At 52.1% G+C, this 17,981-nt stretch overlaps 1 protein-coding gene across 12 annotated transcripts in view; it reads right to left on the bottom strand.

Moving 5' to 3' along the window:
• Positions 1 to 17,981, bottom strand: part of NAV1 (neuron navigator 1) — a 242,987-nt gene that overhangs the window by 71,711 nt on the left and 153,295 nt on the right. For 2 of the 12 annotated variants that reach the window (XM_057315716.1, XM_048225308.2), the window contains exon 1: positions 492 to 1,282. The exons of 8 other annotated variants lie outside the window; for them this stretch is intronic. Coding sequence is in view for 3 of the 4 variants with exons in the window: in XM_048225308.2 (XP_048081265.2) it covers positions 492 to 544 (53 nt within the window). In the remaining variant the exon portion in view is untranslated. Of the gene's footprint in view, positions 1 to 491; positions 1,283 to 17,981 lie in introns of those variants that run through there. 2 more of the 12 variants (XM_048225309.2, XM_057315717.1) reach the window with 1 other exon arrangement.

Raw genomic sequence — 17,981 nt, 5'->3', positions numbered from 1 at the left:
CTCCTTACACCCCAGAGCTTCTGGGCCAGGGAGACCCTCCCCAGAAGGCCCCTTCCCTTCCACTCTCCAGGTGCCTAAGAACCCCGACCCCCCCCCCCCACAGCTGGGGATGGGGACCCCTCTCCCAATACACTGCAGTGGCAACCATCCAAGTTCAATCAAGTTGTGCCATTGTCTCAGCTTTGTCCAGGTCTCTGGGGAGTCCAAGCGCCTTGCCTTGCCTTCCTTCTCCCTTCCCCAGACCCCTCCACACACCCACCTCCAACTCCCAAAGCCAAAAAGCCCGGGGCTCCCCGGAGCCGGGAGCCAGAGTCTTCTGGCGGCGCTGGCACTCCTCCCTCCCCCTGTCAGAGAAGCAGGGCGGCCAAGACCCTCCTTCTTGCAGACCCCACAGCCACTGCTGCGGTAGTGTAGCCAGGGGCGGGGGCTGGGGTTGGGGTTGAGGGGCTCCCAACCCGACCCCAGCACTGCGGCAGGGGCCGGGCGCTTACCTGCGGGGGAAATTCACCGTCCTTCCCGACCTGGGCAGGGGCAGATGAAGCATCTTCCCCGGCTCAGATGGCCATTCGCCGGGTGGGCACCCAGAGCCCTCCCCGGCACCGCGGACACCCGAAGAGGTCTGAGCCCGGGCCACGCGGAGAGCCAGACACCGAGTGCTCGCCGGCCCTCCGCTCCCTTTTCTCCCCACCACCCGGGCTCGCACTTATGGCTCCAGCTGTACTTAAAGCGACAGAGCCCCATTTCGCCGCCGCTGACTTCTGTCCCAAGCCCCGGAGATGCAGGCTGCGAGCGGGCTCTTTAACGCCCAGAGCAGGTAGACAAAGAGCCACCGCAGCCGCAGCCTTCCGGTGGCCTCGGAAGCCCGGGAGGTGCAGGAGTGGGCTGGGGGCCTCGACCTCCACCTGGGCTGCTCCGGAGTTAACCCCCAGGCTGCCAGCTGCGGTCCCTTGGGCACTCTTACTCTCGCTACGGAGGCAGAAGAGGGTGTGGGCAGCAAGCCAGGGAACGAACCGGTGTGTACCGGTGGGCACGGGTCGGGGAAGCCTAGGCTGAACCTTCCCCTGGCAGGGCTTCTTCCCAGTCTCCTCCTGGCCCCTTTCCAGGCTCTAAAAATTAGTCCGAATAAGAGCAGGGGATCAGTACATCACCTAAAACAAGGAGCTTGGTGGGGGATGAAGGTCAGACCACCGGCACAAATTACCAGGGGCTGGCTCAGAGACCTGGGGTGGGGAGGGGAAACTAGGAAGGTGTGCCCTCCAGGAGTGCAGACAAACTGGGGTGTGGGGCGGGGGGAGGGGGGGCGGGGGGAGGGCTAACGCTTTTTCCAGCTTAGGGAAATAGATTAGGTGAAAGGTGTGCATGTTGGGGGAAGACTGCCAGAGAGAAAGAACAGTTCACACCACGTAAGGGTCTGTGCTTTCATCCAGGAGGCATTTTCAGCTGACTAAGAAGAAAAACGATCTCAAGGAGGGAGGATTTTAGTTGTAAAGTAGGAAGAAAAAGAAGTGGGATCCAGTAGCAGGGCTTGAGTTCCCCTCAGGGTCTTCCTGAGCACGGAACTCTCCCGTTCAAAGACGGGGAGCTACACAGATGCCCTCACCACTGCTTCCCCCAGGCTGCTCTCCATGCTTCTGGAAGGGGCTGACTGTGCAAGGTTGGGCACCCACCCCAATGTGATCTGGCCAAACTGGGAGACCATGTTTTAGAAACGGGGCAATGGTATCTGCAATTTCTTGAAGCAACAAAAACAACCATAGTGATCTTTGTAAAAGCCCCCCACAGTACTGACCAGTGCACCAGTGCACCACTGAGCAGCTGCTCTCTCTGGTGTTGGGCAGCTTGGGGGCGATCGGGCTGCACACAGAGACCCTATATGTCCTCCTAGGCTGTCACCTCGGCACCTTGAGCTTTCTGGGCTGGTTTTTACAAAAGTTAAGGCAGAAGAGATTCATACTCCTGAGCTCCTCCCCGCTCCCCAGCCTTTAAGGAGGCCTGGATGGTGCTTTGAGTGCTAGGGATGGCCCTTCTCCCTATGAGCCCATCTGGCTCTGGTCCTCTGATTGCCCAGTGCCACTGACCTGGGGCTGCACCTCTAGAGGGGGGAACCACCATTCTTAGAGGGTGGGACACCTTACAGAGGCAATTCTGTCTCTGGATCCCTGAGCAGTCTGAGTTGGAGAGGGGTCTGTTTCTGAGATTGCATACTGTGGTCAAGTTTTCCATATATGCTTGGAGATCAAAGGGGAGTAAAGAGCTGCAGTGATCCTACCACCAGTCCCTCCGGCTCCCCCCTAGTGGGGGTGCGGGGAGTAGATTTTTATTCCCTTTACTCTATGCTGAGTGTTTTGCATGGTAGGACTTAGGAAAGGTGCACCAGGTCCTACGCAGACCAGCTTTGAGGGGAACAGGAGCAAGGCAGGTGGTTTTCTCCAGCATTTTCACCCATCTCAGGCCCTAGACCAAACCCCTATCTTAGTTCTTCTGTCCTGGTCATGTCCGCAGCCAGCCCAGCCTCACCACCACCCCAACTGGAGGGTGAGCTTCATCAGTTTTCTAGGGAGAATCTGCCTTCGCAGCTGTGTTGGGGCTGGCCTGGGTCATCTGGGGAACAGCTTATGGTGACACGCACCATAAGGGATTCTCTTTAGCCTCAGCCAGGATCCTGAGTAAAAGGACTTTGTCTGAGCCAGAGGAATGTCACCAGCAGGGGATGTTTTCCCCCAGATCTAGCTGTGCATTTTCCATAAGGTTTCCTCCTTTGTGGCTTTCTGGGCAGAGCCTGGAGGGAGGGGAGACTGAAGGAGGTGAGGCACAGCGGCTTTACTTGGAGGGGCAGGCAGCTTTACTTAGGAGGGGCAGGCGTCTTTGAAAGCAGGGACTGAGCTGTCCCAGAACATTCCTTCACAGCCCTGCAGAGCCCATGTGGCCCTATCCCTCTTCTTCACACAAGGCAGCCTGCCCATCCTCCTTTTGGCCCTCCCCCTCGGCCTGCACTGCACCCCTCCATCCCCAACCCCCACCCTCCCCACAGCAGGGACCAGGGAGCAGGCAGTAAAGAAAGCAACTCTCAGCCAGCAGCTGGGGACAGGGGAGGAGCTCTCAGCTCCTGAATTTTGTCCTTGTCCTCCCACCCCCACCCAAGGGGACTGGGGCTAAAGGATCTCTAAACCCCCTCCTCCTTGGGTCTGAGAACCGAACTGCTAGAACCCAGTAAATCTGAGGTTTCCCTCTACATGTTCCTCTTTCCTTGTGGACACAGAAGGTGGGTTGCATGGCTGTGTCTACCTTCTACTTACCTTTCTGCCTGGGGAAGGTTCCAGGGGGGTTTTACAGGGGAAGCAGCAGGGGCCCAGAGACTTAAAGAAATAGCATGCAAATTAGCACCTGCTATTTTCAGCCAACAGGTCAAAGCACTTTGGGTAATTGGACAGCATCACTGAAGAGAAGTGCTGTCTGGGGGCTTCTGTGAAGACAGTAAAACACAACCTCCCCTGTCTGCAGACTCCGCTATGCGTTTGAAGAGGCCCTGACCCTGCCCATCATGGGGGTGGGGCAGAGTTGGGGGGCGTGGTGGCCTTGCTGCCTTGACTACAATGGGGGGCGGGGGGCATGCAGTGGGTGACTCTGAGCTCTTCTTTCTGGGTCCCAGGCTGCACAGTTGTAGCCTGGGGCAGAAGAAGTGGGGGACAGCTGAAGCATGTGGTGGAGGGGGAAGACACCTGCTGATACGGAGCTGAGAGTCAGGCACTTTTCCAGAAAGAAAACCCAGCCAAAGAAGGAGAGAGGAAAAAGGCCCATCTATCTTAAATAGGCCTCCCCTGTGCTCCTCAAAGAGGAGCTTCTCTTCAAAGAACCCTTGGGAGCCATGATCTCATTTGTCTCCCGTGCCAGCGCCGTAAGAGTGGCTCTTTACAAGGGGGAAACTGAGGCACGGAAAGGCCAGGAAATGTTTAAAGCAGAGGGCAGAGCCCAGATTAATACACATGACCTCTTTCAGCCAGATTCCTGTGAGGGGTGATACCCTCCCCACAACCCCTCCACCCACTCCACACACACCTCAAAGGATCTCTGGAGTTACCCTAATTCAGGCCCAAGGTCCTCCAGACCGAGGTTCCATTTCCAACAGTAACATCCAGAGATAGATAGTGGGAGGCTCAAGGACAAGGTTGTGTCCTTGACCATAATCTCAAAGGTTAATGGGGTTGGTGAGAGTGAGGCACAAAAAAGAGAAAGACTTGCCAGGAAGGTCCATGTGGTCCGAGTTCCAGTGTCCTCTGTTGGGCCTGACTATACACCTGATTCCCTGGTGAGCCCCAGAAATGAGACCCTTGAGAAAACTAGGGTCCCAGGGTAAGCATCCACCACTCTGTCCCTTGACCTACCCTCATTTCCCCAATTTCCCATCAACAATGAAGATATTTACTTCCTTAGCTGAGAAAGGCCCTGCCCCTCCACAAGTCTGGGCCAGTCAGAGAAGCTCCTCTGGGGTCCATGGGGGCAAGCTGAGCCCTGAGACCCCTCCACGTCCTGGCCAGGCTGGGCTGGCAGCATCTTGGCAGAGGGAGAACAAAGAGGACTTTACCATGTAAAGAGAGGGGATAAGAAAGAGAGAGAATTAAACCAGAATGCAAGGACAGGGGAAAGGACCTGGGGGAGGACCCTGGTGAAGGAACCCTGTGGCTGCACTGAGGTGGGACCCCTATGCTCTCCATGGAGAATGACCCGGCCACATCTCTAATGCCAGCGTTTCAAACATACTTCCAGATCCCCCAATGACCCCGGTCACTCCTGGGGAAATCATCCGTTGGGACCTTGATAGAACCATCTATAAAAATCATTGCCAGTCTCCGTGGTAGCACTTTCACGACTCTGATTTTATTTACCAACAACCTGATGCCCTAAGCTGAGGCAGGTGGTGACTGTGCTTGCTTTAGAACATTAAAGGTTACGAGAGTGGCCTCAAGTAGTTTGGCCACAAGTATGGAAGCCATGATGGCAATAGTCCCAGGCTAGGGGTCATCCTCTATTAGAAACGAATTTTACTGGGTCACCTGAGTGGCTCAGTCAGTTAAGTGTCTGCCTTCAGCTTCGGTCATGATCCAGGGGTCCTGGGATCGAGCCTGCATGGGGCTCCCTGCTCAGTGGGGAGTCTGCTTCTCCCTCTGCCCCTCCCCCCTGCTTGGTTCTCTCTCTCTCTCTATCAAATGAATAAATAAAACCTTGAAAGAAAGAAAGAAAAGAAAAGAAAAGAAAAGAAAAGAAAAGAAAAGAAAAGAAAAGAAATGGATTTTATCCCACGGATTTCTTGTCTTCTCAGGAGGCCTGAGTTTTCAAGAGCTCCTTGTGCATTACCCTGGTGAGCTTCTCTCTGCTCTTGACCTACTAAGGCTGTACCTTCCCTCACCAACTTCCAGGCCCTTCCTGGAGGATATGCCAGGTAGCCTGGGACAGATCCACTTTACGTGGTCAGATAATCCAGAATGTCAAAGCCGAAAACATACGTACAGCTCCTCTGTTTCAAGTCCCTTCTTTTCACAAAGGAGGAAAGTAGGGCTCAGAAAAGTAAATGACTTCCTCGAGGTTCTCCCATAGAACCTGGGCTTCCTGATGCCCAAGGCAGTGTTCTTTCTAGTGGCCAGTGCTCACACTTCTTACCAACTCCCTCCCCTGGGCCAGCCTGACGCTCAGACCAAAAGGTTCAGAGGGTAGGTGGGGGAGAGTTTGGATCGGGGTCACTGGAGTCAGCAGATACACAGCAGAGTGTCCCGAAGTCAAGCACTGACCCAGCTGAGAATTCTCTGGAGCAGCACATGAGCCAGCTAGAGGAGTGGGTCCCGCGCCCAGCTGTGTTACTGCTCTGCAAATATTTACATGACCTCTGAGGAAACCTGCCTTTCTCACCACCCCACAGCTGGGAGAGGCAGCAGAGAGGAAGCACCCCACCAGATCTTATACAGTGAGCTACTGTTTCAGCAGTCCTAGCTTAATATCCCCCTGCCATCGTCCCAAACCTCAGAGTCACTGTGTGGTTCTGAGAACACAGGACAGATAGGACGATGGGGGGAATGGGGGACAGGACAGAAGCTGCCTCTCCAACGGGACCCTACGGACCCTCAGCCAGCCTCCCTGGGCAGATGTGTGCATGTGTGTGTGTGTGTGTGTGTGTGTGTCTGCACACGTCTATAAGCCCTCCAGTTCAGATCCGTGGCCAGAAGCAATCACTTCAGAACAACCAGACCACCCACTGCCCCAGGTTCTCCATTACTGAGTTGGAGCTCTAATCTCTGGGCAGAAATAGGAATAAAATCTCATACGATTTGAGAAGACACTGTAAATGTGCCATCCCTCTTATCCTCAAAGCCCTTCTTACCATGTCCCCAGCCACGCCCCTCTCCCTGGTCCAAGCCATCACCTTCTCTTGCCTAGATAATTCTAGTACCTTCCTTTCCATTGTCCCTGGTTTCCCTGTGGCTATTCTTCTCATAGTAGCCAGGCAAGGCCCTTTAATAAACATGTCAGACCTCATCACTCCTCTCCCTGAAAACTTCCGGGTTTGGCTATAAGAAAAGCCAAAGTCCTCACCCTGATATATAAGACCCTTTATTACCTGGCCCCTGGCTACCTTCTGATCTCATTTCTGACTACTCTCCCCCTTGTTTATGCTGCATCAGCCACTCTGACCTCCTTGCAGTTCCTTGAGCATGTGCCCATTCTTGCCTCAGGGCCTTTGCATATGCTCGTTTGTGCTTTGTTTGCCAGAGAAGCCTTCCCTGACCTCCGGAACTCAAAGAGCCCCCTCCCCGTCACTCTCTGCCCCTTACCCTGCTTTATTTTCCTCATGGCACACAGCGCCATATAATCTACTAATTATTTATTTGTCTGTCACCATTTTTATATATGATTTTAAGAATAATGTCTATTTTTGTCCTCTCGCTGTACCCCCAAATATCTTATATAGTAGGTGCTCTACTAATATTTATTAAATATATGAATAAATACCACAAAGTGGATATTATCATCTTTCAGACAATGAGATGAAGCACAAAGAGGCTAAGCAACTTATCCAAAGTCATGCAGGTGGTGAGTGGCAGACATGACAATTAAGTCCAAGTCATCTGGATTCCAGAATGGTCCATTGACGTTGCCAACCTGCCTCCGAAGAACAGAAAACTAACCACAGGGACCGATGGAGACCTAAGAGCCCATATAGCCGCCGTCTCCCAGACTTCAGGGGCACCTGCTCAGAGCTGGGAAGGGCAGGATCTCTTAGCTAGGAGCCTCACACAAGGAGCTTTTTGCTTCGGCTACATCCAGAAAACAGGGATCCTCTGAGGAAGGTTCACTCCAGCAAGGGCATGGGGCAGCTGGCTCAGAAAGGGATGGCGACAGGCAGATGATAAGCTCCGTCCCTCCTCTTCCATTAACACTCGGCAGAATGTCAGCAGCCCTGGGAGCCCGTACTGCTAGAAGTCCTACCACCCCAGCCCGGCCACGAGCCCGGCTACATGGCCGGGTACATGTAGACGGTGTCATTCCTGAATGGCCCCTTGTCAAAACCCACAGGAGCCAAGACAGAAGCCAGACACTGAAGTGAAGGATGGCCGAGACACCGAGAAAGGTGACCAAGGAGAAGCAGGCCTGGAAGAGAGTGGGCAGTCAGGAAAAGAGGAAGGATCGAGGCTGGAGACGTGCCCCTGTCTCTTCAGCTTCAGATGCCATCCACGAAAGAAGGGACAGGGCACAGGACAGACCCCTTTTAATACCAGCTGGCCAAGGGGAGCAGAAAGGGCAGGCTGGTGAGAATGGCTCGCCCTGCTCTGGATCAGGCCCCCAGTTGAGCGCAGGGTCATCCACTCCTCTCTGGAAGATTCCTTCCACCTCCCAGACACCCTCTGTGCCCGTCCGGTTGCTAAACACCCCACTGCCATCGGCAGCCTTGCACCCCCCCACCCCCACTAGCATTAGTGCACAACACACAGCCTCTTTGTACCCAGCCGCCTCACACACGTGTTCGGATGGGTCTCACACAGTGTCTGTCTGTCTCTCACTCCCCTCCTTGGCGTGCACATCACGAACGCGCCGCGCTGGCTCTGGCGATCTACGGCACGTGCCCCAGCATCGGCCTCTCCTACCTTGTCTCCCCACGACCCTGTCTTGCACAGCCAGTGACTGCTGATCTGTCTCTTCTGTAGCTACGCGCCTTGGGTCTCTCTGGGCCTGACTCTTTCTTTCCGCCTGTTTTTCAAAATGCAGACTCGTATACATCTGCCTGCGCTTGGCCCATCGTCGCCCCAACATACAGGCAAGAACAATCCAGTCCTGCAGACTCTTTAGGGCACCCCCATGGAAGCTCAGTGGGTAAGCCTGACTGCCTAGCCTGCTGGCCTTTCTTAGCTGCAGTGAATGGTCTTTTGCCGGCTGGCCAGAGACATTTGATAGCCCAGAGGCCAGAGCTGGCCCCTCATGGACATACTGGGACAGCCTTTGAGCCAGAGTCAACAAGGACTTGTATTCACAGAGGCTTGGGCTGCTCCTTCTGCCTGTGGTCCTAAGCTCCTCGCTGTGGCTACTTTGTGGCTCTCCAAAGAAGATGCTATCCTGGAAGACAGAGAGGTCACATAGGGGCATCCCACATGGGGTTCTCTAACGATGATTCACTGGCCAGTCAATAGCATGACCTGAGGAAAAAAACAGAAAATAGGGTCTCTGTCCTCGGGAGGCTCCTATTCCAATGGAAGGCATGTGATCCCTGCCCCAGAAATTCTCCCAGGCTTAGGGAGCACATGGGCTGCACACGGAGGGAAAAGGCTTCATGGTATACCAGCGAGACAGTGGGTTTACCAAAAAGAGCACAGGACATGGGAGCCAGAAGGCCTGGGTTTTGCTTGGGGCGGCCATTTTTAAGTTACGTGACCCTGGCAAGCCAAGTTCCAACTTCCTCACTTGCAAATTGGGGGAAAGAATAGCTAACTCAGAGTTGAGATTAAATGAAATAACAAGATATTAGTGTCTTGTAAACCATACACGCTATGTAATCGTTAGAGAATTTAAAAAGCACAAGTTACTGCAGTATAAGTTACATGCACAAGTTCCAAGAATCCAGAGTCAGAGAGCAATCACAGTGCAATGGGATGGATTAGAGAAGGCTGCCTGGAAGGAGGGGATGTAGCAGACGAGTGGGCAACTGCGTATCACCACCCCGGTGGAAAAGTTCTGTTCTATAGTTGGGCCTTAGGGCCTTTATTGCTTTAATTTTCTAGGAGCCAAGCAGAGAAGGGAGGAAGGTAACATTTACTGCTGCATACCTAGTATATTAATGCAACATATTCCATAACATCCTTCTAGGAATCCTATTCCCATATAACTATTCCCACTAGACTGGACTCACAGCTTTCCCAAAGCCTCAGAGCTCAGATCCAAACTCAGGCCTATCACACTTCCAGACTTATGCTCTTTCTGTAATATCAGATTGCATGGAATTTCCAGGCATTGCTTGAGCCCAGCTGGCTTATCACAGAATATAAGGTTGGTGGGAAAAGGAGGAGGGAGCTGACTATTAAAGAGGAGAGACAAGTGGACAGGCAGGTGGGCAGGGCTGCAGGGGGAAAGACGAACCCATCTCAGCAGCTTCCTCAACCCCTTATCCATCCCGACCAAATTGTATGTCATCAAACTCAGTGAAAACCCCAGCAGCTCAATTGTAGGTTACTAGGACACAGCAGAGGAGGGGCCACGCCTCAGGCTGCATCAGTTGTCATGGCAACTAGCACACATCCAGCGGCCCCTCTGGAATACCTGGCTCGCTCCAATCTTCCATCAACCCTGCTGGGTCTGAGCAGACACTGTGATCCAAGTTAACCCCACACAGACTGTTCAGTGCTAACACTATTCTGTCTGAAGAATTAAGGGGTGTTTCAAGAGCCAGGAGCTCTCTGAAGCCACACTTTTCTTCCATCCTGACCCAGGAATCAGACTCCACACCCTCCTTCTTTTCCTTTCCTCTCAACTTCCCTCTTTATAATCAATGTCGTTTGTGTCCCACCCACTCTGCAGTCACCGTTCCGCAGATGTTAACAGAACACTGGGGTGCCACTCTGCAGTCACCGTTCCGCGGATGTTAACAGAACACTGGGGCGCCTGGGTGGCTCAGTTGGTTAAGAGGCAGCCTTCCGCTCAGGTCATGATCCCGGGGTCCTGGGATCGAGCCCTGCCTCTGGCTCCCCACTGGGCGGAAAGCCTGCTTCTCCCTCTGCCTCTGCCTGCCGCTCCCCCAGCTTGTGCTCTCTGTCTCTCTGTCAAATAAATAAATAAAATCTTAAAAAAAAAAAAAAAAAGAACACTACTGCACCTGTGTCTCAGAGCACCTGTGCCTCTCACCCTGAGGGATTTCTCTCAGCCTATGTGGAGTGTGCCAGAAAAGCCAGGATGCAATGCCCCTTGGAGTTGCCTGCAGCTCACCATAACTGGCAGTTGAAAGGTAAATATCCAGGCTCCTTGCCCACTGCGTGGCACAGCTCTGAGGAGTGTTCCATGTAATCCCCCAGAAACCCCTAAGGGCCAGCCGCCCACAGCAGTAACCTGCCTGTAAACATATCCTGCACTGGCTTCCTTTCTCTTCCCTGACTCACTTCCGCTTCCCATCAGTGCTTTCTAGAATCATCTCCCAAATAAACCACCTGCACCCAAATAAACCACTTGTCTCAAGGTCTCCTTCTGGGGACCTCAGCACAAGACACTCCTCATAGACAATAAACATATGTTTGAGCGCGGGTGACAGCCAGTTAGCAGGTCATGCTGGGAAAGGGGCCGTGTCCGACTGTGTGATCATGCGTGCAATCAGCTCAGCTCTCCTGCATAACTACCTGGGGCCCGGATCCCCCATTCACAGATGGGTGCCACTTGCCACCGGAGAGCATTGCGCGAGCAGGTGTCCCTGGGTCAGAACGTCTCCACCTTGCTCAGCAAGCCACTTAGTTTGTCAGCCTCCAGCGAGGATCAGAAACATTTTTGAATGTTTCTGATTTTGAAGCATGAAGGTTAACAAGCACTTTTCCAAATACCGCATCATCATTTCGAATGTGCCTGTGACGGCTTAGGCCCATCCCTTTGTGAGTGCCTGCCATCAAGGGGCTAACAAGCAAGACCTAGCATTTGTAAACACTTATGATACATAAACATATTAACTAATTTAATCCTCACATCTGTCTCCCAGAGTAGGTCCCATTACTGTCCATGGTTTTCAACTAAGGAAACTGACGCAGGGGAAGACTAAGCACTCACCCCAACCCACACAGCCAATGAGAAGAGCCAGGACTCAGACCCAGGAGCTGCGAGCCTTCCCTCTACGCCACTCCACTCCACCGCCCCGGTACGGTGCTAAGCCCATGTGGATAAGCCCGTCCGCAGAGGTCTGGTGGTTGATCTGCAGACCACAGGACTAAAAGAATGTCAAGATGGCGTTGAAAAGCAAAACAAGAACATCCTTTACAAAAGAAGTTGAAGCCCAAATTCAGTGAACTCATCTGCCAAGCTGGAGAAATCTTATTTGGATACTCTAACAGCTCCTAATGAACAGGCCATCAGCTAAAGGAACAGAAAGTTAAGTTGAGATCCAAATAATATATTTCAAACGGACAGCTCTTCAGACGTTTCAAAGCACTCCCACTTGTTCTTTTGCACTTGAACCTCACAAGGCAAAAATGGTTACCTTTTTACAAATGAACAAACTAAGAGTCAGAGAGGCTAGGCGACTTGCTCAGGGCCACACAGCAAGCTAGAGGGGAGCTTCAGGTGGAACTCCAGAGCTCCAGATGCTCCTTCCCCTGCACCGCAGAGAAGTATCAACCAAGGCTGCCTGTAAGAATCTGTGGGTCAACCCTGTATAGATGTTATCCCCGAAATGGCAACAACCATTGTCTCCTTCAACTACGCGTCACTTCTTTCACCACTGACCCAGGAGGCATCCTACCTCCCTTTTAGATTTGAAGCCCTTTAATTGAGGACAGAAACTGAGTTCCTTCTTGAGCTTGAATGCTGGGTTTTCCCCCTGAGTGATCCCCTACTGCCCTCTGCCCTAATCCTTGTGTTCCAAGGGCAAAAGCCAGGCCTGGGCCAGCTGCCCAAGAGGTGGGATACCTAAAGAACTGCCAGGAAACAGGAGATAAAGGGAGAAGAAGACTCCCCCACCCACATCATCCATTCAAATTGAAAAAGATTCTCTCCTCTTTGCACAAACCCTACAAACCCAGTGCCCATTCCAAGAGAGTTCTTGTCACTGAAGGTGGTTGGGTTGGGCATTTGGGGTTTACCGGTCAGGTATCCGCCAAACTGGAGAGCAACAAATGAGGCTCCTTCTTGGGAGGGGGGCTGCAGACAGAGGCTGAGGCCAGCTTCGCGAGGCTGGGAGGTGTCCCTTTAAGGCTTGGGCTCACGGCCTCTGGGAGCAGAAAGCCAGCCTGGGAGAAGGCAGGGGCCTACAGTTTATTTTAGTTGACATTTTTCAACGTCAGGACACTTCAGAGCCAAGAAGGAAACGAATCCCATCTGTTCTGAGCCCCCAAGCACAGTTCAAGAGGACAGGCTGGGGAAGGGAGGGGAGGCGAGGAGGGAACAAGAAGCCTGGAACATCCAGCCACACACATGGAGCAGGAAACCACCTGAGGAGAGACACAGGGCATGGCAGACAGTCGCCAAGAAATCCCGCTTTCTCTCCGACACACACCGGCAGTGCTCTTTCAAGATGGGGCCTGCTGGCTCTGTCCAAGGCTCTGCGGCCTTTGGCACAGGTCGCTGGACAGCAGTCCTGCCAGGGCTGCCAATGACACAACTCTATACCATGTGAATGGCGCCCACTGGAGGTGTGCAACATGGTGGTACCCTGCTGCCCGCTCGGCCTGGGGTTCCTGCTCCTTACAGCCGCACAGCTCCGACACAGCCCGGCCCAGCTGCTGTTCACGTGGGCAGAAATGGAGACATCGAGAGGGAAATCCAAGTTCAAGTAGGGAAGGCCTCCTTCCTCTCTGGGCACACCTGCTCCCTATGCCCAGTGCCTCTATTTACCTCTGCACGGGAGCCCATCTTTACTCCCCTCCCACTCCAACTCTGGGTGCCAGGGACGGGAAGGACAGATGGCTGTGGAACTTATCTTCTTACTTAGATTAAATTCCAGACCTTCCTATTTTTAGAAAAACAAATTCCTGTTCTCTTTTCAAGAGGTAAAAATGTCTCGCAAACTGTCATCTAGGACAGTCCACAGCCAACTTGAAGTTGTCTGTAGTGTCATGCTTTGGAGATTACCCTGGCAGGACTAGTGTCAGGCGGTGACTGGTCTAGGTGCCAAATTTTAAGAGGATCACTGACAACTTGAGAGCTTCCAGGGGAGGGTGACCGGGATAATCAGGATCTGGAAAACTGGGTCATTCCAGAAAATAATGAAATAAGCTGGGCACTTTTTTTTGGTCTGGAGCAGAGACCATGTGAGCAATCATTAAGAACATGCTGAAATATGTGAATGGAGATTTATACTTATTCTGTTTTTCCTGGACGGCAGCATTTGAATCAACAGGCAGGAGGGAAGCAGATTTCAGGTGAATATTTAGAAACTTTCCCATAATTTTGTTCAGTTTGAAACAGAATAAGCTCACCATCTACACAAGGCAAACCTGAAAGAGCAGCCGTCAGGAGTGCTATAAAGAAGCTTCTTGTCCTTTATGGGAAGATAGACTAGTCCAAAACCACTGAGAAGCTTTAGAAAAATATGGCTTCCTGACTAGCCGACAATCTACCTTGGTAGGCCCGGAATGAGATTTGGAATCCATATTTTTAAAAAGACCCATTAGCTATAAAACTCTTAGAAGAAAACACAAGGGAAAAGGTTCATGACATTGGATTTGGCACTGACTTTCATTTTCATTGAAATGAAAACCTTTTGTGCTCAAAGGACACTAATAACAGAATGGAAAGGCACCCCACAGGATGGGAGAAAATATCTGCAAATCATGTGTCTGAGAAGAGATTAATAACCAGAATATATAAAGAACTCCTACAACTCAACAACGACAACACGACACAATTGGAAAATGGGCAAAGGACTTGAATAGACATTTTTCCAAAGAAGACAATACAAACGGCCAATAGACACATGAAAAGATGTTCCACACTGCTACTCGTCAGGGAAACACAAATCAAAACCACAATGAGAAACCACTTCACACTCATTAGGTTGGCTGTTATTAAAAACCCAAACAATCAGAAAATTTTCTGTGTTGGCAAGGAGGTGGGGAAATTGTTCCCCTCATGCACCGCTGGTGGAAATGTAAAACGGTATGGCCCTGCGGGAAACAGTAGAGAGGTTCCTCGAAAAATTAAAAATAGAGTAACTATATGCGATCACATGTGACCTTACATGATCCGAAAATTCCACCCGGCATATAGTATAGCCCCAGAGAATGGAAAGCAAGGGCTCGAACAGATATTTGCTCACCCATGATCAAAGGCAGGATTATTTACAAAAGCCAAAAAGTGGAAACAACCATAAACAAAATGTGGTATATCCGTACATTAAAATATTATTCAGCCTTAGAAAGGAAGGAAATTCTGGTACGCGCTACACAGAAATGACCCTTGAGGGCATTACGCCAGGTGAAACAAGCCAGTCCCAGCAGGACACATACTGCACGATTCTACCTATGTGAGGCACCTAGAGCAGTCAGGGTCACTGAGAGGGGTGGTGGTTGCCAGGGGCTGGGGGGAGGGGAAGTGACGAGTTAGCGTTCAATGGGGACAGAGTTTCAGTTTGGGAAGATGGAAAAAGTTCTGGAGACGGATGGCGGTCCTGGTTACACACCCCTGTGAATGCGCTTCATGCCACTGGGCTCCGCTCTAAAAAATGGTTGACGTACTAACCGTATATAGTATTTTACCACAACTTCGTAAAAACTGTAATTTTTAAAAATAGGATTCTTTCGGCAGCAAATTCACCTTCCTCATTCTCGTTTGCTGAGCTTCCGTTTGAAAGAATTTGCCTTCCCTGAGCGCCCACAGACTGGCAAGCCAGGGAAGGCCTGGGGTTTGGATGGAGCGGAGAGGATGTGGGACTGAATGCTGGCCTGGGGAAAAGCCCCCAAGGGGCTGCTCCCCCAGCGGATAACCGAGAGCACTCCAAATCGCTGTCATCTTGCACGGCTCCCTCGGAAGGCTGTGGTTGATCATGTCGCCCAGGGGGGAAAGCAGAGGCTTCAGCTCTCCTGCAGGCCTCCTGCTGGGAGCTCCTGGGAGGCAGGAGAGTGAATGGCAATGGGCGGTGGCTGACAGGGGTCAAGGAAGTGTCACTGTGTGGGTCAGAAGGGAAGCCCTACAGGCCACCCCTACAGAGAACAGCCCTACCCATTTCATGAATAGGGAAAACAATTTTCTTAGAAACAGGACATATTCTAAATTATAAAACCTGGACAGAAACCACAGTGGGGATGGGAGGGCCAAGAAGGGGGCTGAGCAGGGGCCGCGCAGGTCTGCATGTTGTCTTGCTGGAATCAAGGGTGCCCAGTCTCTGACGATAAAGCACAACACTTAACCGTGAAAACATATAATTGAGGAGTGACTGTTTACATTAAAATGACTGGGATTATAAGTGGGTTCCCTTCAGCTCTGACTTCCTTAGCACATGGAAGGGTGGGTGTGTTCCCAGTCCTGGCAGGGAAGTCAACAACGGAGAAACCTTGAAACTGTCAGGTGTTAAGAGGTCCTGCTAATTGCAGACCACCCATAAACAACACACATGAAATCATCTTGGAAACCAGCATCGCCGTTTAGAGTCGGGTCCACTGTACGGATATTGCCATGCCAACGCTTTCCTCCCCCTAGGAACTGCAGGCTTCCCTGGGTTTACGGTCAGTCGGTGGATATGCAGGAAGGGAATGTTCTCATCCATGCTAGCCTCAGTGAAGTCTGCTTTTTTTTTTTTTTTTAACTGATTCAGGAGCACACACCCTGTCCAGAGGGAAAGGGATAAAGAAAGGGTGCTACAGGGTGGATTAAGGGCATCGTTCCTGGCTCCCTTCTGCCTAGCATTCCATACCCCCACACCCCCAAAATCAATGTTCCCAGGATTGGCCAGCTGCCGCTACATCTGTCCCAGGTGCTGATTCTGAGTGGCACTCGGGTGAGACTGCACAGTCCCTGGGGGCAAGTCTGGGACCCTCGGGGGCAGGAGTCCTTCTCCTCCTTCAGAATGGCATTCTAATAATAATAATAACCAATAACAGGAAAAAGAAAGTGAACATTTATTGGGCATTTACAATTAGCCAGGGATTATTCCAAGCACTTTATACGTATTTATCTATTTAATCCTTATAATTATCTTGAGATAGGCTCTATTACTGCATTTAGCAGACAGACAAACTGAAGCCTGGAGAGGTTAACTAACTTCCCCAAGCTCACACAGCTAGGAAGTCCTGCCACCTGCCTCAGACTGGGATCTCTCCAAAGGCAGGAGTCCTGTGCCTTCCAACATTTGGGAAATTTTCTGCTATGGCCACTGTGTGTACCATGGGGGCTGGCTCTCACCTCCCTCTGTCTGGGAGCTCCCTGAGGGCTGGGCCTCAGGTCCTGCCAACAGATGGGGAACTTTCAGAGCTCTTTGCCACACAGAGCTTGTACCTCCTTTTGCCCTATCCAACTGGGAGCTCTCAGAGGGCAGGGACTGGATGATTCCTCGGGGAAGCAGCTTCCCGGCACAGGGGCTGGACTGAGCAGCCCGTCATACTCGTTGGCTCTCCTTTGACCAGCAAAGCTCTCTGAGCACAGGAGGAGCTGGATGGCTTTTCCCCGGTCCCAGCTCCAGGCTAGCAGATCCGAGCGTGAGGTCGGGCCGGCCCCTGGGATTTTAGAGGCAGTAAACAACCCCATTCATGAGTCAGTTGTTTTGCTCCAGACAGGCCCTGCCCAGTCCCTCCAAGTTTGTCCCCAGGGGTGGGGAACAGTGGATGGCCTGGAGCTCAGCTCTTAGTCCTTTCTTAGGAGGGGCTACTTTTCATTCTCTTGAAGCTTGGGGTTTTAATTGGGAAGAGGTAGTCCCTGAGAGGGGTAGGGGGAAAGGGGTGTTGTCACTACTTGTGTGGTCCCTTGGAAAGTCCCAGCAAACCAAGAAGGAAGAAAGGAAGTAACAGTGAGCTGAAAGATGCCCTGGAGAAGGTTCCAGAACCACTATAGCGCTTCAGTCTCACAGCTTGGAACAGTTGGGCCAGGACCCCTCCCACCCCCCACACCTCTTTCTTCCTACCTTCTCCCTCACTTCCCAGACTGTCACCTATGTCCACGTTGCTCCACAAACCCAACCCTGCCAACTGGGACAGAAAAGAGATGAGGGTCCCTGTGGGGCAAAGCACAGGAAGGAAGGGTTTAACGGATGGGGACAGGGCCTCGGAAGTTGCATTACTGGTAGGAGGTCTGCAGAAGAAGAAACCAGAGCAGCGGAAACTGAGTGCCATGGGGGAAGGCAGGGGACAGAGGGGCCAGGAACCCCCGCGAGGGAAGAGGAGCCACCAGTATCACTTTTCTGTTTCAGTAGTGTTTTCATTCTCTCTTCGTATTAGGCTCGGAGGTAGACAGAGGTAGTACTCTCATCCTTTTTTACAAAGGGGATAATAGATGAGGTTGTCCAAGGCCCACACGGAATTAGCAGAACTGGGACTAACCCCATTTCCCAGAGCCCTTCCAGCCAGTCTTTTGAGGGCAAAAGACCAGGGAGGAGGGCGGGGCATGCCATAGAAGGGCGGTCCCTTCATTGACCAATCAGCTCCTCCAATGGCGGCCCCACCCACCACAGCAAAGCCCATAATATACCACATCAAATTTCAGGGGCAGCCACACAACCAGCGTCCAGACGCCCCGTCCAGCTGTCTCTTGTCACCGCACAGCAACCCCAACTCCTGTCGTGAGTCCCACTCCCCTCTGAAGGAATCCCGCTCCACCGGTCTTCCCCC

The sequence above is a fragment of the Ursus arctos genome, unplaced genomic scaffold (assembly GCF_023065955.2).
Source record: "Ursus arctos isolate Adak ecotype North America unplaced genomic scaffold, UrsArc2.0 scaffold_2, whole genome shotgun sequence".
Taxonomy (NCBI): domain Eukaryota; kingdom Metazoa; phylum Chordata; class Mammalia; order Carnivora; family Ursidae; genus Ursus; species Ursus arctos.
The sequence above is the reverse complement of the archived record's forward strand: the minus strand, read 5'-3'. Positions and strand labels throughout refer to the sequence as shown.